Here is a 21,512-nt window from a genome sequence, read left to right on the forward strand (position 1 = left end):
TGTCAGAGCTCCCTGCTGCTGGTTGCTCGCTGTCATTACTGTGTGTGATGTCAGAGCTCCCCGCTGCTGGCCGCTCGCTGTCAGTTGTGTGGACTGTGGATTATATTTTATGCGCGTGTCAGCTCTGGGGGGTGGGGCTCCCTCTGCTGTGTGTGTTAGACTGGTGGGCCCTCTTCTGTGTGGCATTGTGGAGGGTATCTGTGTTTGCGGTGTTCACTGTGGGGTCTCTTCGGCTCGGGGGTCCCACTTCTGTGTGGCAGTGTGTTGGGTCTCTTTGGCCTGGGGGGCGTCTTTGTTAGGGTCTCTTCGGCTCGGGGGTCTGTTTGCAGTGTGGGGGGGGGGGTCTCTTCACCCCCCAGGGTCTTTGTGTTTGCTGCGTTCATTGTAGGGTCTTTGTGGGCCCTCCACGATGTGTGTGGGGTCTCTTCGGCCTTGGGTGGGCCCTCTGCAATGTGTATGGGGTCTGTTTGGCCTGGAGGGCTCCTTGTTCTGTCAGTGTGTGTGGGGTCTCTGGGGGGGGGGGTCTTTGTAGGGTCTCTTCGGCCTGGTGGTCTCTGTTTTTGCAGTGAGGGGGTCTTTTCACCCCGGGGTCTTTGTGTCCTGTGTTCATTGTGGGGTTTTTGTGGGCCTTCTTTGACCCAGAGGGGGGGGGGGGGCCCTCTGCCATGTGTATGGGGTCTATTTGGGCCGGAGGGCTCCCTGTTCAGTGTGGCAGTTTGTGTGGGGTTTCTTTGGCCTGGGGGAGGGTCTTTGTAGGGGTCTCTTCGGCCTGGAGGTCTGTTTGCTGTGTGGGGGGCGGGGGGGTCTCTTCATCCCAGGGTCTTTGTGTGTGCTGTTCATTGTGGGCCCTCTTTGGCCCGGAGGGCTCCCTGTTCTGTGTGGCAGTTTGTGTGGGCCCTCTTCGGCCCGGAGGGGGGCCCTCTGCGGTGTGTATGGGGTCTTATTTGGCCCGAGTGGGGTCCCTGTTCTGTGTGGCAGTGTGTGTGGGCCCTTTTCGGCCTGGGGTCTCCACCCATTGCTCGTGCTGTAGCTCACTTACCGATCTCATGGCTGACCCCTGTCCTCTCCCCCCCCCCCCCCAGGACTACCTTCCGTCTCAGCAGGACATCCTCCTGGCCCGCCGGCCCACCAAAGGGATCCATGAATACGACTTTGAGATAAAGAACGTGCCTTTCAAGATGGTGGACGTGGGCGGGCAGAGGTCGGAGCGGAAGCGGTGGTTCGAGTGCTTCGACAGCGTCACCTCCATCCTGTTCTTGGTGTCGTCCAGCGAGTATGACCAGGTGCTGATGGAGGACCGCCAGACCAACCGGCTGACAGAGTCGCTCAACATCTTCGAGACCATTGTGAACAACCGGGTGTTCAGCAACGTGTCCATCATCCTGTTCCTGAACAAGACAGACCTCCTGGAGGAGAAGGTGCAGGTGGTGGGCATCCAGGACTACTTCCCGGAGTTCACGGGGGAGCCGCACTGCCTGGCCGATGTGCAGAAGTTCCTGGTGGATTGCTTCCGCCACAAGCGCCGGGATCAGCAGCAGAAGCCGCTGTACCACCACTTCACCACCGCCATCAACACGGAGAACATTCGGCTGGTGTTCCGCGATGTGAAGGACACCATCCTGCACGACAACCTGAAGCAGCTGATGCTACAGTGATGGCCGCCGCCAACCTCGCACCTGATTTTATGGTTTTACTTGTTGTTTGAGGCTTGTGCCGCCGCTCGGGGACTCGCAGCCAATCCGAGCTTGCCTTACGGAGCAGCGGTAGCCACAGCGGGGGACGAGTGGCCCCAGAATCCCGCCTTATCCGCGTGTTTATAACTAACAGCACAAATCCGTATTTTACACTTTTCGCCCTTTTTTTTTTTTTTTTTATTTTTTTTATTTTTACGATTCGTTTTTAAGTTTCCTGAATTTGTAGCTATTTTTTGGAGTATAATGGGGGTGGTGGTCCGTGGCCCCCCACAGCAGAGTATCTAGTTTTATATTGTAGTATTACTTTTAACCTATTAACGAGGACTTTTCTGCCAGAAGGCGAGGACTGGACCGCCGGCAGTGCCCGGACCGCCGCTGCCTTAAAAGGGCCTTAGGGGATGCAGTACCAATACCATGTAATATAAGCCTTGGATCGGGGGCCCAGACCCCCGTAACCATGTCCACAACCCTTCATCTTGCACTTTGATGTCCCCCCGTAGTCGCTCACGGAGCAGATGGGTGGCGGTACCCTGGATGACCATGTACGGCCTTATGGGGGGCACCACTAGTCAGGCCGCCTGTGCCCAGGGTCTGTGATTGTACTACTGTGGGGGGGCTACCTGTGGTGTTGCCCGTCCTCCGCTCGGTCGTGCGCCCCTTTTATATTCATGTGCCAAAGCAATAATCTCCATTTTGATATGGGGTCTGTTCCCACAGACCCCCCCCCCCCCCCCCCATCCTGTCACTGTGGCGGGGCTTCCCCTGCTGGCTCCAGGTGTGGTGCGGGGGTCTCCGGCCCGCCCCTCTGTGTGCTCGTATCTGGATGTTTCTTCACTTTTTTGCTTTTATAGGATATTTTTTAGATGAAATGTGAATGACTCTTTGGGGGTCACCGAGGGAGGGGCAGCCGAGTTTACGGGGGGGGGGGGGGTTGTATTTCACCTGGTGAATGGTCAGCGGGGTATAGTTGGGCATAGTGTCGGTGACTGCAGGGGGCTGTCACAAAGGCCGCAGGATGGCACCTCAGGGTGGGGGGCGCAGTGGGCGATTTGTTCAGGGACTCCCAGTCTGTGCCATCACTTAGTATTTGAAGGGGTTAATCTGCACGGGATCGTTGGGCCACATTCACCCAGATTTTATCCGGAGCGGAGCGTCACACGGACTCCGCAGAGCTGCGCACCAACATGGCTGATGCCACCCGGGGTGCAGGAATTTCTGAAACTTCATCGGAGCGCATGGCGGTCGCAGATGTTGTTTGTTTGGGCGGGGTCTGGTTTGCCACATTTTCTATTGTGGGTGGGTTCTTCTCTCATTACTCTGTGCAGGGTCTTGTTACTTTGGGCAGGGTATTTTCAAGTTAATTTGGGTGGGGTTTTCTCGTTGCTTTGGGTAGGGGCGGGGTGTTTTCTCGTGCTATTTTTGGTAGAGGTTTGGGCTTCTCTCACTACCTAGGACAGGGGAGGGTCTTGTGCTCTAATGGGCGGGGTCTCTGGCTCTGTGATATACGGGGGGTGTCATTGGAGGCTCACAAAGCTTTTTGGTCATGCCGTGTCAGCTTCAGGCTGAAGCATTGGTCCTTACGCTTATGATTGGTTCGGCCACCGCTGTCGGGGGGTGGAGCCTCTGGATTTGTGAATGCCCCCATATTCTCCATTACTAGATGCCTGCAGCTGGGAGTTGTAGTTCTCTAATGCTGCATATCTACTGGTGCCAAATGTTAAGTCACGGCTGAGGCTCTGTACTCCTACCCCCAGCAGATTCACACAGCAATAAATGGGAATGTGGGAGGAGTTTGTGCTTGTCCCACCCCTCTAGCTCCTCAGTCTTCCTGTGCCCTGTAGCTTTACATGCCCACAATGGGGGGCAGAGTCACTCCAGTTACATCCAGAGCTGCGCTCACAGTTCAGCTGTGGACAACTTTTGTATGTGCAGGACATTGTCCCGCTGCAGAACATTGTGGGAGATGTCGTGTTCTTTGCCTGATGGGGGCACTACAGATGCCAAAATGCAGCTCTGGAAGTGACGCTCGGCCGTCCCGCGTCCCTTTAACCCCTTGGTGCCTTCTACCGTTTTATGCTTTTTATACACAATTGTTTTATAGATCAGCAGCACATTTTCTATGTCCTGTAAATATGTGACCCCCCCTCACATCAGAAACATGAAGGGTGGCCAGTAACTACAAAAAAGTGCCTGCAGGTTGTTCCTCACCCAAGCTTTACGGAGGCACGAGGCGCACAGTGCCTCATGGCTACCACTAGTCCTGGTCTGTGATGTGTATGGCTGCCGCCTGTGGGGAACTATGGAACCACGCCGCATAGAATACAATGCTGGTTGTATTCTATGCTGCAGTCTATTGTGACAGCTCCCTCCAGACTGCGCTCCCTCCGCCTTTCTCATCCTCATCCTCCTCCCTCCTCCTGACTGCGCTCCCCTCGCCTTTCTCCTCCTCCTCCTCCTCCTCCTGACTGCGCTCCCCTCGCCTTTCTCCTCCTCCTCCTCCTGACTGCGCTCCCCTCGCCTTTCTCCTCCTCCTCCTCCTGACTGCGCTCCCCTCGCCTTTCTCCTCCTCCTCCTCCTGACTGCGCTCCCCTCGCCTTTCTCCTCCTCCTCCCTCCTCCTGACTGCGCTCCCCTCGCCTTTCTCCTCCTCCTCCCTCCTCCTGACTGCGCTCCCCTCGCCTTTCTCCTCCTCCTCCCTCCTCCTGACTGCGCTCCCCTCGCCTTTCTCCTCCTCCTCCCTCCTCCTGACTGCGCTCCCCTCGCCTTTCTCCTCCTCCTCCCTCCTCCTGACTGCGCTCCCCTCGCCTTTCTCATCCTCCTCCCTCCTCCTGACTGCGCTCCCCTCGCCTTTCTCATCTTTCTCATCCTCCTCCCTCCTCCTGACTGCGCTCCCCTCGCCTTTCTCATCTTTCTCCTCCTCCTGACTGCGCTCCCCTCGCCTTTCTCATCTTTCTCCTCCTCCCTCCTCCCTCCTCCTGACTGCGCTCCCCTCGCCTTTCTCATCCTCCTCCTCCTCCCTCCTCCTGACTGCGCTCCCCTCGCCTTTCTCATCCTCCTCCTCCCTCCTGACTGCGCTCCCCTCGCCTTTCTCATCTTTCTCCTCCTCCTGACTGCGCTCCCCTCGCCTTTCTCATCTTTCTCCTCCTCCCTCCTCCCTCCTCCTGACTGCGCTCCCCTCGCCTTTCTCATCCTCCTCCTCCTCCCTCCTCCTGACTGCGCTCCCCTCGCCTTTCTCATCCTCCTCCTCCCTCCTGACTGCGCTCCCCTCGCCTTTCTCATCCTCCTCCTCCCTCCTCCTGACTGCGCTCCCCTCGCCTTTCTCATCCTCCTCCCTCCTCCTGACTGCGCTCCCCTCGCCTTTCTCATCATCCTCCTCCCTCCTCCTGACTGCGCTCCCCTCGCCTTTCTCATCATCCTCCTCCCTCCTCCTGACTGCGCTCCCCTCGCCTTTCTCATCATCCTCCTCCCTCCTCCTGACTGCGCTCCCCTCGCCTTTCTCATCATCCTCCTCCCTCCTCCTGACTGCGCTCCCCTCGCCTTTCTCATCATCCTCCTCCCTCCTCCTGACTGCGCTCCCCTCGCCTTTCTCATCCTCCTCCTGACTGCGCTCCCCTCGCCTTTCTCATCCTCCTCCTGACTGCGCTCCCCTCGCCTTTCTCATCCTCCTCCTCCTCCCTCCTCCTGACGGCGCTCCCCTCGCCTTTCTCATCCTCCTCCTCCCTCCTCCTGACTGCGCTCCCCTCGCCTTTCTCATCCTCCTCCTCCCTCCTCCTGACTGCGCTCCCCTCGCCTTTCTCATCCTCCTCCTCCCTCCTCCTGACTGCGCTCCCCTCGCCTTTCTCATCCTCCTCCTCCTCCCTCCTCCTGACTGCGCTCCCCTCGCCTTTCTCATCCTCCTCCTGACTGCGCTCCCCTCGCCTTTCTCATCCTCCTCCTGACTGCGCTCCCCTCGCCTTTCTCATCCTCCTCCTGACTGCGCTCCCCTCGCCTTTCTCATCCTCCCTCCCTCCCTCCTCCTGACTGCGCTCCCCTCGCCTTTCTCATCCTCCCTCCCTCCCTCCTCCTGACTGCGCTCCCCTCGCCTTTCTCATCCTCCCTCCCTCCCTCCTCCTGACTGCGCTCCCCTCGCCTTTCTCATCCTCCCTCCCTCCCTCCTCCTGACTGCGCTCCCCTCGCCTTTCTCATCCTCCCTCCCTCCCTCCTCCTGACTGCGCTCCCCTCGCCTTTCTCATCCTCCCTCCCTCCCTCCCTCCTCCTGACTGCGCTCCCCTCGCCTTTCTCATCCTCCCTCCCTCCCTCCCTCCTCCTGACTGCGCTCCCCTCGCCTTTCTCATCCTCCCTCCCTCCCTCCCTCCCTCCTCCTGACTGCGCTCCCCTCGCCTTTCTCATCCTCCCTCCCTCCCTCCCTCCTCCTGACTGCGCTCCCCTCGCCTTTCTCATCCTCCCTCCCTCCCTCCTCCTGACTGCGCTCCCCTCGCCTTTCTCATCCTCCCTCCCTCCCTCCCTCCCTCCTCCTGACTGCGCTCCCCTCGCCTTTCTCATCCTCCCTCCCTCCCTCCTCCTGACTGCGCTCCCCTCGCCTTTCTCATCCTCCCTCCCTCCTCCTGACTGCGCTCCCCTCGCCTTTCTCATCCTCCCTCCCTCCCTCCTCCTGACTGCGCTCCCCTCGCCTTTCTCATCCTCCCTCCCTCCTCCTGACTGCGCTCCCCTCGCCTTTCTCATCCTCCCTCCCTCCTCCTGACTGCGCTCCCCTCTCTTTGCCCCGGTCCAGATCTTATGTCCTCCATCTTCCTTCTCCGGGTGCTTTGTGGCCCCGGTCGTGTGATCTGGGGCTTTGCTGTTGTACATTTTCTTGGTGATAAGTTATTTGGAGCTGACACCCCCCTGCGCTGATCTCGGCTCCGCGGTTGTCAGCCGCCTCGTGTGTCCTGTACATTCTGTACATATTACTGAGGATTTTTGTTGTTGCCTTTTTTCCATTATTTGCCTTGTAAATCTGATAGTTACTGACCTGAAATAAACCTGATAAATCCTGATCTGCTGAGTACTGCCGATAGTGGTGGGACCGGAGTGGGGGGTCTACGTACCTGAACCTACAGAGACATAGCAATGTTGGCTACAAAACCCTGTACTTCCTTACAGAAAATCTCGGTACATTTGCAGGAAGGCAGCCAGGGTATTTCTCTGCTGCAGTAGGGGTGGGGTACAAGACCCCCATAGTATTGATATAGTACCTCTGCCCACCCGGTGAATAACCTCTGGCCCCGGACGGGCCTTCTGCCTTGATGACCATGTGACATAACAGCCAGTGGCTCCTATTACGGGACCTCGCTGGTTGTAGAGCCCGCTCCTCCCATAATGTCCCCCTGTAAGTGATACGAGAGGGGTTAGTAAGTCCTCCACCCTGTGTCCTGTGCGTGAGATGTCTGGACACAGTAGACGTTCGGAAAGTGACAGGATGGTGAGTGCAGTACACTGCAGCTCCACAGAAGCTGACCGTATCATTGTTCTGTGATTACATTCCTTACAAGAAAAATATCCATGAAGGGACGATGGCGGTATGTAGTATGGTCCATCCCTACAACCAAGTCCACTCGTAGCCCAAGCAGTTTACATGGGGCAGAGTTTTCAAGTGAAGATGACCCGGTTCAGGGCGAAGTATCTTCATGGGAAATGTCGTAAAGTTGAGGCCATGATTTTGTAAGACCATCAGTGTCATAGCTCAAGAGAATTTCGACCTGGAGAAAATCCAGTAGGCTCCTATTCTAGAACTGGTTACACCGAGGCTCCACTGCCATGATCCTGAGACAGTCCATGCCAAGGAGGCACAAAGGGCGACCAGCAGACGGCTGGAGAGACTATGGCTGCTTCACGGCAAGACACCGGCTCACAAATAACAAGCTGCTGTCGGAGTCCGGCTCCATGGAGCTTCACCGTCACCCGACAGTTTAGACCCGGCTCCAAGTCATTGTGTCTCATAACATGAAGACATTTCTGATGATGGAGGAGCGAGAGGTCTCCAATTCTCAGAGCATCCGGTCACTATAAGCGAATTGTGAACTCAAGGGGGATTACACTGAAGAGACCCCAGAACATTACAGAGCGGGGGCCATCATATTTGTATTGATGTCTATGGATATAGATGAGGACAGAGAAGCCCCGGAGGTGGATGTGGGGGTCACATACTTTTATCTATATTAATGTCTATGGATGTAGATAGATGAGGACATAGATGCCCCCGGAGATGGGGGGCACGTACTCTTCTCTATATTAATGTCTATGGATGTAGATGAGACCAGAGAAAATCCTGGAGGCGGATGGGGGGGCTCGTGCAGTTAACGGATGGTGCCATATTATAAGGAAGTGTTACATATAATAAGAGGAAACCATGTAATTAATGATGGTGCTCCGTTTAACGAGCGGCTATAGTCTAGGGCAGTGATGGCGAACCTTTCTGAGATCGAGTGCCCAAACTGCAACCTAAAACCCAATTATTTATGACGAAGTGCCAACACGTGCCGAATTCCCCATCGTGATCCCCTTCATGCAGAAATGCCCCACCATGATCCTCTTCATGTAGAAATATGCCCCATCGCGATCCCCTTCATGTAGAAATATGCCCCATCGCGATCCCCTTCATGTAGAAATATGCCCCATCGCGGTCCCCTTCATGTAGAAATATGCCCCATCGCGGTCCCCTTCATGTAGAAATATGCCCCATCGCGGTCCCCTTCATGTAGAAATATGCCCCATCGCGGTCCCCTTCATGTAGAAATATGCCCCATCGCGGTCCCCTTCATGTAGAAATATGCCCCATCGCGGTCCCCTTCATGCAGAAATATGCCCCATCGCTGTCCCCTTCTTGTAGAAATTGCCCATTCCACCACCTTCATCACTTCCTCCTCCCCATCATTGCCTTCACCACCACAACCATCGTTAGCCCTCTCCCCATCACTGCCATCATTGGCCCACTCCCATCATTGGCCCTCTCCACACCCACAGGGCCACACTCACGAGACACACACCACACACACAGCGGCCACACACATCTCCGTGGGCCGGCAGCTTCCTTCCAGTCACTTCCTCACACACATTGAGAGGCGCGGCTGGATGACATTGACAGCTGGATGACATTGACAGTGAGGCGAGGCCGTGTGCCAGCTGAGAGGGCTCTGTGTGCCCTGTCACGCGTGCCATAGGTTCGCCATCACTGGTCTAGGGGATGGTGCTGTATATAACTAGGGTGTACACTATATACTAAGGGGTGGATGTGACAGGGTCTTACTCTAGAATCACACAATCAACAGCCAGAGATGATTGAACTGTCCAAAGAACCTTTATTACATGGAAACCGAAAGGTCCATAAAATCCACCACGCAGAGGACAAACTAATCCCGGGGCACGGATACAGTCCAGTAACGGGATAATTGCCCCAAGAGATGAGTCACAATCCTCTATTTAGAGATCAATATGGCTCATCTTCCAGGGTAATCGGGGTGTGTCTAAGTCCTTTGGGAGTGCTGACCTTGGCTCCTTTGTGGGATGATGATGCTACCTTACGTGTCTCCCTGTCCTCAGGTTCCCTCCTTAGATCTAGGGATAGGGGTAGGCAGACGGGTTGGGTGGTGTTCAGGCCCCCCAGACCTGGGAATGGTGTTCAAAGAACAAGGCATTACAGAAGGTGATTTGTGGCATTTGGAGAGCAGAGGGGTCATGAATGGACAGTCAGATTTCAGCAGGGGTTCATCAAGAGGCATAGGCACAATCAGGCTGCAGATGGTAACTGAGCTAATTTATCAGCCGTTTTGTAATACTCCAGAGTAGGTGGGGAATACACAGAGGGATACAGAGCAACTTGACAACACTCCTAAAATCTGTAGCATGGTGGTATAGGCAACTTCCCTATCCAGTAGTTTCCGACTGGCAAAAGCAGCAGGATCTTCCTTCCTTGCGGCATTGACCTGGCTAAGAATTGTCCCCAATCCCGAAGGTGGATGCGTCTGCAGAATCTGCTTACAGTTAGGGTGGGCCAAGACCGGAGCAGTGATGTCCTTCATGTTAAGGCATCCTTGCATGCGGTTGTCCTCGTCACATTCCTAGGAGTGTTCTTGAGGGTGAGGTCGGTTAGGGGCTTGGCCAAGGTGTTGACATTAGAAATCAATTTTCGACAGTAAGCAGCCGGTCCCAAAAAAAGAAAGTACCTGCTTCTTGGTCTGGGGTCTACACCAGCTGCTAATGGCTTCCACCTTGTTGGCTCCGGCCTTAAGGTCCCATCCCCAACTCTATGCCCGAGGTACTGCACCTCAGCCACCCCCAGGGCATTTATCAGGGTAAATGGTCGGTCCTGCAGTCAGGATATGGTCAAGCACTAGGCTGGGTGTGTTAAGATGTTCTCCCAGGTTGTGCTGAAAATGGCAATGTCATCCAAGTAAGCCCAGGCAAAGTCCTGGCAGTGTTCTAACAGTCTCTGGAAAGTAGCGGGGGCAGTTATCATTCTGAAGGGCCTTTCCAGGAACTCAAAAAGCTCAAGTAATGAAGGCCGAGCACTCCCAAGCGTCCTCCGTTAGCGGTGTCTGCCAGTACCCCTTGCTCAAGTCTAACAAGGTTACAAATTGGGCACTGGCTAGATGATCCAATCAATCCTAGGAATGGAGTAAGCGTCACACTTGGTTGCATTGTTTAATCTCTGTTCAGAACCGCATTGTACCATCATCTTGGCCACCAGGATGACAGGAGAGGTCCAGGACCTGTTTGATGGCTGGATAACTCCCAGTTGTTTCACCTCTTCGAGTTCGCTCTTTTTCATGCCTTGAATAGCCTCTGGAGCCCGGTACGCCGCCTGCTGGATCGGGCATTGTCCGGAGGTTTCCACATGGTGGCTGGTGAAAGTCCACCCCGGCTTTGAGGAGAAAGCCGCAGCCCTCAGTCTTAGTACGTAGAAGATGTTGTCCTTTTGTATATCCGATAAATGGGAGCCCAGGGGCACTTGTTCCAGGGATTTTCCTGCTTGGGCGAGCTGGAGAAGATCAGGGAGATACCTCTGAGGACGAGTATCACTTAGGGGTGGCAAACAGCTAGAACAGGCAGAGATCGATTGTGATATTTTTTCAGCATGTTGATGTGGACAGTCTTCTGTTGACCACTAGGGTCCAGGACAATGATGTAGTTAGTGCCATTAATCCTCCTGACAATCTGATAAAGGCCTTCCCACGTTGCTTGAAGCTTGTTGGCAGGGGAAGCAAAAATCATGAGCACTTGATGTCCTTCCATAAATTCCCTGGTCCTGGCATTATGGTCATACCAGGTGTTTTGTCTGGACTGGGCCATTCGCTGGTACTCGTTAGCCAAGGTAGCTAGCTGGGAGAGACGTTCTCGGAGCTCTGGAACATAAGGAATGACGGGCTTTCCGATGTCTGCGATATCTCCCTCCAAGTGTTTCTTCAGAAGAGGGAGAGGCCCATGGACTTTCTGGCCAAACAGTATTTGAAGTGGGAGAACCCTTTGGACTCTTGGGGAACCTCCCGATAGGTGAAGAGGAGATGGGGCCAATATTTTTAAGAGTCTTTCAAAGTTGTTAAAAGCCCGCAGGATATTTTTTCGGTTTCCATTACAGCATTCAGGTAGTCTTAGTCTGTGGGTGGTGCGAATGGCTTGAACACCACAGGTATGCTAGAGGGACCGGACCAGGTCAGACACGAACGGAGCCCCATGATCTGATGATATATGGTGAACCCTACCCGGATACAGATGGTAATGAGAGCCTCAGCCACCTGTACTCCTGTGATACTGGCCGGGCTGCGGCTTCAGGATACCGAGTGGCAGGGTCCACCACTGCCAGGCTGGAGTGGCCCGAGGTCCTATGATGGCCACAGCCACACGGTGACATGGTCCTTCATTTATGGGCATGGGTGGCAGGGACCTTACCTCCAGCTCCTGGGTGCAGTAGAGACATTTTCACCCCACACTTGAAATGTTTCCTGCAAATTTTCTTTAATTATCGTTCAACACAAGTGCAACTGGTGGACACAGAAGGATTGTGAAATAATGTGAGGCTATTGATTCATCCCCTCCCAGACCATGGCCACAGAGTCGCTCTGGGGGAATGGACAAAATCGGTGCACAAACACAAAGGTTACACAGACGTACACAATAGTTACTGCAAGTATGGATACAAAGGTGATTCTTGAATCCAGGTATCAGACGTATACGTCTACATATCATGTGGGGCGCAACACACCGTGTCCCCACCCACCTTACGTCCCATCACACCGCCCCTCGTACATGTCACCATGGGACTCCTCCACCCACCTCACATCCCATCACACCGCCTATCCTACTACATGTCCCCACTCCACCCACCTCACATCCCATCACACCGCCCCCTGCTACATGTGTCACCACGTGATTCCTCCCCACTCCGTCATCCTCACATCCATTGCCTCCCACATTCCCATCATCCCCTATCATCTCCCATATGCCCATCATGGTGCCGAGTTGGATGGTCCATTCAGGTGGGGGTGGTGGTAACTCTTCCTCAGGCGGAATGGAGTGCACAAGGTGCACCAGATGAGGTGGGGTGCGTGAGACTCCCTCCAAGTCCTTGAGGGACAGCTGAACTGCAGGTGCCCAGGTTGCCCGCACCCATAACATCTCTGCAAAGTGATTGCCCCAAGTCGTGTTCGGAACTTTTGGGGCCCAGGATTGTGAGGTGTGGTTGTCATTGGTCTGCTGTTGGGTGGAGGGAGCAGATATAACAGGAGGCCGGGGTGCAGGGAGCAGGCAGTGAGAGCCAGAGCACACACGGCCAGCATGGGGTGGGAGCACAGAGGACACACAGCCGTCATGGGATGGGAGCACAGAGGACACAGTCGGCATGGGGTGAGAGCACAGAGGCCACACGGCCGGCATGGAGTGAGAGCACAGAGGACACACGGCCAGTGTAGGGTGGGAGCAAGGGGTAAGAACACAGGACACACGGCCGGCACGGGGTGAGAGAACTGAGGACACACGGCTGGGCCGAGGAGCGAGCACAGAGGACACACGGCTGGGCCGAGGAGCGAGCACAGAGGACACACGGCTGGGCCGAGGAGCGAGCACAGAGGACACACGGCTGGGCCGAGGAGCGAGCACAGAGGACACACGGCTGGGCCGAGAAGCGAGCACAGAGGACACACGGCTGGGCCGAGCACAGAGGACACACGGCTGGGCCGAGGAGCGAGCACAGAGGACACGCAGCCGGGGCGGGGTGCGAGCACAGAGGACACACGGGTGGAAGCACAGCAGATATTTGATTGTAGGGAGAAATGTCTTCACCAGTGGAGCTCCAGGGACCGAGCGTGAATGGAGAAAATCACTGTCAGTAGAAGACTTCATCCACTAAGTTCATGCTCAAAACTTATAACTCTGTTCCCCATCCGGCAAAACAAACTTCACCGCTCTCATCACATCACTTTCTAACAATCCAAAATGACTCTATGAAACCGTCCACTCCCTCCTGAGCCCTAAAGTACCCCAACCTCAGCACTGACGATCTGTCACTTATTTCCTACAAAATAAACACCCGTATCCAAAGGAAATTTTGTTCCAATCCCCCAATATCACAGTTCCTTTTCCCTCAGGCTCAATTTCCACCTTAGAATTTCTAACACAAGAAGTTACCGGACTCCTTGCTTCTCACCATACAACCTGTTTCAGTGACCCCTGTTCCCTCACATCTCCTTCTCACTGGCTGTGACCTCTCACCTAACTTCTTTCCTCAGTTTAGCACTCAGTTCTGGACCAGAACTGCGCTGCTGACAACAGACCCGTCTCTATTCTTCTCTTCATCTCTAATTCCTGTAACGTTTGGTCCACTCCCGTCTAATCTGCTATCTCTGATAACGCTCGGGCTTCTTCACTCTTTAAAATCTTGTATCCGCTGTTTACATTCTACAGAACCTGCCCTCATTAAATTCTGTAACGATCTAACAGCTAAATCTACTGCTCCCTGCTGAATCGCCTGGATCTCTGTGACATCTTACACAGTGGATTACCAGCTCCTCATCGTTATGCTCCGCTCCATCATGCTCAAGGACAGTGTGCTATCATGGTTCACCTCCTAGCTCTCTGACCACTTCCTCTGTGTATCGATTTCCCTCTTACTAACCCCTCCTTTCAACAATCATTGGTGCAACAGACAAGATCATATATGTGTCCATTTTCTGCCCCGATGTCTCCACCCTGTGCCAGCCATCGCTCTGGTTATGTATTAGCTACTGTCACTCACAAAGCTCTCCCCGGTGCTGTATCCCCTTATACCTCCATCTATCTACCTGTCCTCTCAACAGTGCTACACTGCCCTACATCTCATCTGTCTACCACCTACCCGTCCACTCCACAGTGCTTAACCATCATACATCTCATCTGTCTACCACTTAACCGGCTTCTCCACAGTGATGCACCGCCCTACATCTCATCTGTCTACCATTCTACCTGTCTTCTCCACAGTGCTGCACCGCCCCACATCTGTCTACCACCTTCCTGTCCTCTCCACAGTCCTGCACTGCCCTACATCTCCTCTTTCTACCACCTACCCGTATTCTCCACAGTGCTGCACCACCCTATATCTCCTCATCTGTCTATCACTCTACCTGTCCTGCAGGTCCTACATCTCATCTCTACCACCTACCCGTTCTCTCCAGTGCCTCACCACCCTAAATCTCCTCCTCATCTCTGTCTACCACTCTAGCTGTCCTCTCCACAGTGCTGTGCCGCCCTACATCTCCTCACCTGTCTACTACCCTACCCGTCCTCTCCAAAGTGATGCACTGCCCTACATCTCCTCCTCGTCTGTCTATCTCCTACCTGTCCTCTGCACAGTGCTGCACTGCCCTACATCTTTCTCATCTGTCTACTACCCTACCCGTCCTCTCCACAGTGCTGCACTGCCCTACATCTCCTCATCTATCACCTACCTGTCCTCTCCACAGTGCTGCACCACTCTACATCTCCTCACCTGTATACTACCCTACCCGTCCTCTCCACAGTGTTGCACCGCCCTACATCTCATCTGTCTACCACTCTACCTGTCCTCTCCACAGTGCTGTACCGCCCTATATCTCCTCATCTGTCTATCACCTACCCGTCCTCTCCACAGTGCTGTACCGCCCTACATCTCCTCCTCATCTGTCTACCACCTACCCGTCCTCTCCACAGTGCTGTACCGCCCTATATCCTCATCTGTCTATCACCTACCCGTCCTCTCCACAGTGCTGTACCGCCCTACATCTCCTCATCTGTCTACCGCCTAACTGCCCTCTTCACAGTGCGGCACCACCCTACATCTCCATCTGCCTGCACCACCCTATGACTCTGTGAAACCGTCCACTCCCTCCTGAGCCCTAAAGTACACCAACCTCAGCACTGACGATCTGCCACTTATTTCCTACAAAATAAACACCCGTATCCAAAGGAAATTGTGTTCCAATCCCCCAATATCACAGTTCCTCTTCCCTCAGGATCAATTTCCACCTTAGGCTAATTTCACATTTGCGTCTTTGTGCGCTGCGCATCGTGCGCAAGTAGAAATGCATGCAAAAACGCATCATGCGTTTTTGCATGCATTTGCATTTTTTTATGCGCATTCGTTCTCTAGGTGTTAAACAAGAGTCTACACATGTTTACTCGTAAAACGCATGCGTAGGGATGTCCATGTGCACGCCTGCGTTCCCATAGACTGTAATGCGTTGTTTTGATGCATTCCATGCGCAAGCGTAAACGTGTTTTTTGACTCCTTTGGACGGACCCAAAAATGCAACATGTTGCGTCAGGCGCGTCTAGATGTACACCTTGAAAAAACGCATGCACACGAAAACGCAGACGAACGCGTGCAAACACAAGACCATGCGTACGCCATGTTAAACATGGGTACGCATGACGCATGTGCACGGATGCACACAATGCGCTGAGCACAAAAATGCTAATGTGAAACCAGCCTTAGAACTTCTAACACAAGAAGTTACCTGACTCCTTGCTTCTCACCGTACAAACTGCAGCAGTGACCCCTATTCCCTCACATCTCCCTCTCACCGGCTGTGACCTCTAGCCTAACGTCTTTCCTCAGTTTAGCACTCAGTTCTGGACCAGAACTGCGCTGCTGACAACAGACCCGTCTCTATTCTTCCCTATTCTTCTCTTCATCTCTAATTCCTGTAACGTTTGGTCCACTCCCGTCTAATCTGCTATCTCTGATAACGCTCGGGCTTCTTCACTCTTTAAAATCTTGTATCCGCTGTTTACATTCTACAGAACCTGCCCTCACTAAAGTCTGTAACGATCTAACAGCTAAATCTTCTGCTCCCTGCTGAATCGCCTGGATCTCTGACATCTTACACTGTGGATTACCAGCTCCTCGTCGTTATGCTCCGCTCCATCATGCTCAAGGACAGTGTGCTATCATGGTTCACCTCCTAGCTCTCTGACCACTTCCTCTGTGATCGATTTCCCTCTTACTAACCCCTCCTTTCAACAATCATTGGTGCAACAGACAGGATCATATATGTGTCCATTTTCTGCCCCGATGTCTCCACCCTGTGCCAGCCATCGCTCTGGTTATGTATTAGCTATGGAGTACAATTTAACCTCATTACTGTCACCCACAAAGCTCTCCCCCGTGCGGCATGCCCTTACATCTCCTCGTCATCTATCTCCTACCCGTCCACTCTACAGGGCTACACTGCCCTACATATCATCTGTCTATCACCTACCTGTCCTCTCCACAGTGCTGCACCGCCCTACATCTCATCTTCATCTGTCTATCACCTACCCATCCTCTCCACAGTGCTGCACCATCCTACATCTCATCTGTCTACCACCTACCCGTCCTCTCCACAGTGCTGCACCATCCTACATCTCCTCATCTGTCTACCACCTACCTGTCCTCTCCACAGTGCTGCACCGCCCTACATCTCCTCATCTGTCTATCACCTACCCGTCCTCTCCACAGTGCTGCACCGCCCTACATCTCATCTTCATCTGTCTATCACCTACCCGTCCTTTCCACGGTGCTGCACTGCCCTACATCTCCTCATCTATCACCTACCCGTCCTCTCCACAGTGCTGCACCATCCTACATCTCATCTATCACCTACCATCCTCTCCACAGTGCTGCACCATCCTACATCTCATCATCTGTCTACCACCTACCTGTCCTCTCTACAGTGCTGCACTGCCCTACATCTCCTCCTCATCTGTCTACCACCTACCTGTCCTTTCCACAGTGCTGCACCAACCTACATCTCCTCATCTGTCTACCACCTTCCTGTCCTCTCCACAGTGCTACACCATCCTACATCTCCTCATCTATCACCTACCCGTCCTCTCCACAGTGCTGCACCATCCTACATCTCATCTATCACCTACCATCCTCTCCACAGTGCTGCACCATCCTACATCTCATCATCTGTCTACCACCTACCTGTCCTCTCTACAGTGCTGCACTGCCCTACATCTCCTCCTCATCTGTCTACCACCTACCTGTCCTTTCCACAGTGCTGCACCGCCCTACATCTCCTCATCTGTCTACCACCTTCCTGTCCTCTCCACAGTGCTGCACTGCCCTACATCTCCTCCTCATCTGTCTACCACCTTCCTGTCATCTCCACAGTGCTGCACCGCCCTACATCTCCTCATCTGTTTACCACCTACCTGTCCTCTCCACAGTGTTGACCGTCCTACATCTCCTCCTCATCTGTCTATCACCTACCTGTCCTCTCCACAGTGCTGCACCGCCCTACATCTCCTCCTCATCTATCACCTACCCGTCCTCTCCACAGTCCTGCACCACCCTACATCTCCTCCTCATCTGTCTATCACCTACCCATCCTCCACCGTGCTGCACCGCCCTACATCTCATCTGTCTACCACCTACCTGTCCTCTCCACAGTGCTGCACCCCCCTACATCTCCTCCTCATCTGTCTACCACCTACCTGTCCTCTCCACAGTGCTGCACCGCCCTACATCTCATCTGTCTACCACCTACCTGTCCTCTCCACAGTACTGCACCTCCCTACATCTCCTCCTCATCTGTCTACCACCTACCTGTCCTCTCCACAGTGCTGCACCGCCCTACATCTCCTCATCTGTCTATCACCTACCTGTCCTCTCCACAGTGCTGCACCTCCCTACATCTCCTCCTCATCTATCACCTACCCGTCCTCTCCACAGTGCTGCACCTCCCTACATCTCCTCCTCATCTATCACCTACCTGTCCTCTCCACAGTGCTGCACCCCCCTACATCTCCTCCTCATTTGTCTATCACCAACCTGTCCTCTCCAGTGTTGACCGTCCTACATCTCCTCCTCATCTGTCTACCACCTACCTGTCCTCTCCACAGTGCTGCACCGCCCTACATCTCCTCCTCATCTGTCTACCACCTACCCGTCCTCTCCACAGTGCTGCACTGCCCTACATCTCCTCCTCATCTATCACCTACCTGTCCTCTCCACAGTGCTGCACCGCCCTACATCTCCTCCTCATCTGTCTATCACCTACCCGTCCTCTCCACAGTGCTACACCATCCTACATCTCCTCATCTATCACCTACCCGTCCTCTCCACAGTGCTGCACCATCCTACATCTCATCTATCACCTACCTGTCCTCTCCACAGTGCTGCACTGCTCATCGGTCTACCACCTACCTACCCTCTCCACAGTCCCGCACCGCCCTACATCTCCTCATCTGGCTATCGCCTACCCGTCCTCTCCACAGTGCTGCACCACCCTACATCTCCTCCTCATCTATCACCTACCATCCTCTCCACAGTGCTGCACCATCCTACATCTCATCATCTGTCTACCACCTACCTGTCCTCTCTACAGTGCTGCACTGCCCTACATCTCCTCCTCATCTGTCTACCACCTACCCGTCCTCTCCACAGTGCTGCACCGTCCTACATCTCCTCCTCATCTGTCAATCACCTACCTGTCCTCTCCACAGTGCTGCACCGTCCTACATCTCCTCATCTGTCTATCACCTACCTGTCCTCTCCACAGTGCTGCACCACCCTACATCTCCTCCTCATCTATCACCTACCCGTCCTCTCCACAGTGCTGCACCTCCCTACATCTCCTCCTCCTCTATCACCTACCCGTCCTCTCCACAGTGCTGCACCTCCCTACATCTCCTCCTCATCTATCACCTACCTGTCCTCTCCACAGTGTTGACCGTCCTACATCTCCTCATCTCTCTACCCCCTTCCTGTTCTCTCCACAGTGCTGCACCGCCCTACATCTCCTCCTCATCTGTCTACCACCTACCCATCCTCTCCACAGTGCTGCACTGCCCTACATCTCCTCCTCATCTATCACCTACCTGTCCTCTCCACAGTGCTGCACCGCCCTACATCTCCTCATCTGTCTACCACCTACCCGTCCTCTCCACAGTGCTGCACTGCCCTACATCTCCTCATCTATCACCTACCTGTCCTCTCCACAGTGCTGCACTGCCCTACATCTCCTCCTCATCTATCACCTACCCGTCCTCTCCAGTGCTGCACCGCCCTACATCTCCTCCTCAACTGTCTATCACCTACCTGCCTCTCCACAGTGCTGCACTGCCCTACATCTCCTCCTCATCTATCACCTACCTGTCCTCTCCAGTGTTGACCGTCCTACATCTCCTCCTCATCTATCACCTACCTGTCCTCTCCACAGTGCTGCACCGCCCTACATCTCTTCCTCATCTATCACCTACCCGTCCTCTCCACAGTGCTGCACCTCCCTACATCTCCTCATCTATCACCTACCCGTCCTCTCCACAGTGCTGCACCTCCCTACATCTCCTCATCTATCACCTACCCGTCCTCTCCACAGTGCTGCACCTCCCTACATATCCTCCTCATCTATCACCTACCTGTCCTCTCCACAGTGTTGACCGTCCTACATCTCCTCCTCATCTGTCTACCACCTACCTGTCCTCTCCACAGTGCTGCACCCCCCTACATCTCCTCCTCATCTATCACCAACCTGTCCTCTCCAGTGTTGACCGTCCTACATCTCCTCATCTGTCTACCACCTACCCGTCCTCTCCACAGTGCTGCACTGCCCTACATCTCCTCATCTATCACCTACCTGTCCTCTCCACAGTGCTGCACCGCCCTACATCTCCTCCTCATCTATCACCTACCCGTCCTCTCCACAGTGCTGCACCGCCCTACATCTCCTCCTCATCTATCACTTACCCGTCCTCTCCACAGTGCTGCACCGCCCTACATCTCCTCCTCATCTGTCTACCACCTACCCGTCCTCTCCAGTGCTGCACTGCCCTACATCTCCTCCTCATCTATCACCTACCTGTCCTCTCCACAGTGCTGCACCGCCCTACATCTCCTCCTCATCTGTCTACCACCTACCCGTCCTCTCCAGTGCTGCACTGCCCTACATCTCCTCATCTATCACCTACCTGTCCTCTCCACAGTGCTGCACCGCCCTACATCTCCTCCTCATCTGTCTATCACCTACCCGTCCTCTCCACAGTGCTGCACCACCCTACATCTCCTCCTCATCTATCACCTACCCGTCCTCTCCACAGTGCTGCACCACCCTACATCTCCTCCTCATCTATCACCTACCTGTCCTCTCCACAGTGCTGCACCGCCCTACATCTCCTCCTCATCTGTCTACCACCTACCCGTCCTCTCCAGTGCTGCACTGCCCTACATCTCCTCCTCATCTATCACCTACCCGTCCTCTCCACAGTGCTGCACCTCCCTACATCTCCTCATCTATCACCTACCCGTCCTCTCCACAGTGCTGCACCTCCCTACATCTCCTCCTCATCTACCACCTACCTGTCCTCTCCACAGTGCTGCACCGCCCTACATCTCCTCCTCATCTACCACCTACCTGTCCTCTCCACAGTGCTGCACCGCCCTACATCTCCTCATCTATCACCTACCCGTCCTCTCCACAGTGCTGCACCGCCCTACATCTCCTCCTCATCTATCACTTACCCGTCCTCTCCACAGTGCTGCACCGCCCTACATCTCCTCCTCATCTATCACCTACCCGTCCTCTCCACAGTGCTGCACCGCCCTACATCTCCTCCTCATCTGTCAATCACCTACCTGTCCTCTCCACAGTGCTGCACCTCCCTACATCTCCTCCTCATCTACCACCTACCTGTCCTCTCCACAGTGCTGCACCATCCTACATCTCCTCCTCATCTACCACCTACCTGTCCTCTCCACAGTGCTGCACCGCCCTACATCTCCTCCTCATCTATCACCTACCCGTCCTCTCCACAGTGCTGCACCGCCCTACATCTCCTCCTCATCTATCACTTACCCGTCCTCTCCACAGTGCTGCACCGCCCTACATCTCCTCCTCATCTATCACTTACCCGTCCTCTCCACAGTGCTGCACCGCCCTACATCTCCTCCTCATCTGTCTACCACCTACCCGTCCTCTCCAGTGCTGCACTGCCCTACATCTCCTCCTCATCTATCACCTACCCGTCCTCTCCACAGTGCTGCACCTCCCTACATCTCCTCATCTATCACCTACCCGTCCTCTCCACAGTGCTGCACCTCCTTACATCTCCTCCTCATCTACCACCTACCTGTCCTCTCCACAGTGTTGACCGTCCTACATCTCCTCCTCATCTGTCTACCACCTACCTGTCCTCTCCACAGTGCTGCACCGCCCTACATCTCCTCCTCATCTGTCTACCACCTACCCGTCCTCTCCACAGTGCTGCACCACCCTACATCTCCTCCTCATCCATCACTTACCCGTCCTCTCCACAGTGCTGCACCTCCCTACATCTCCTCCTCATCTGT

At 54.4% G+C, this 21,512-nt stretch overlaps 1 protein-coding gene across 1 annotated transcript in view; it reads left to right on the forward strand.

The window, feature by feature from the left end:
• Positions 1-6,729, forward strand: part of GNA13 (G protein subunit alpha 13) — a 28,734-nt gene extending 22,005 nt beyond the window's left edge. Inside the window, exon 4 of the mRNA XM_073579755.1 lies at positions 1,083-6,729. Within this exon, the coding sequence (XP_073435856.1) occupies positions 1,083-1,655 (573 nt within the window). The 3' untranslated portion in view covers positions 1,656-6,729. The remainder of the gene's footprint in view (positions 1-1,082) is intronic.
• Positions 6,730-21,512: the final 14,783 nt, after the last annotated feature.

The sequence above is a fragment of the Dendrobates tinctorius genome, unplaced genomic scaffold (genome assembly GCF_039654945.1).
Source record: "Dendrobates tinctorius isolate UK_male_01 unplaced genomic scaffold, ASM3965494v1 ptg000063l, whole genome shotgun sequence".
NCBI lineage: Eukaryota > Metazoa > Chordata > Amphibia > Anura > Dendrobatidae > Dendrobates > Dendrobates tinctorius.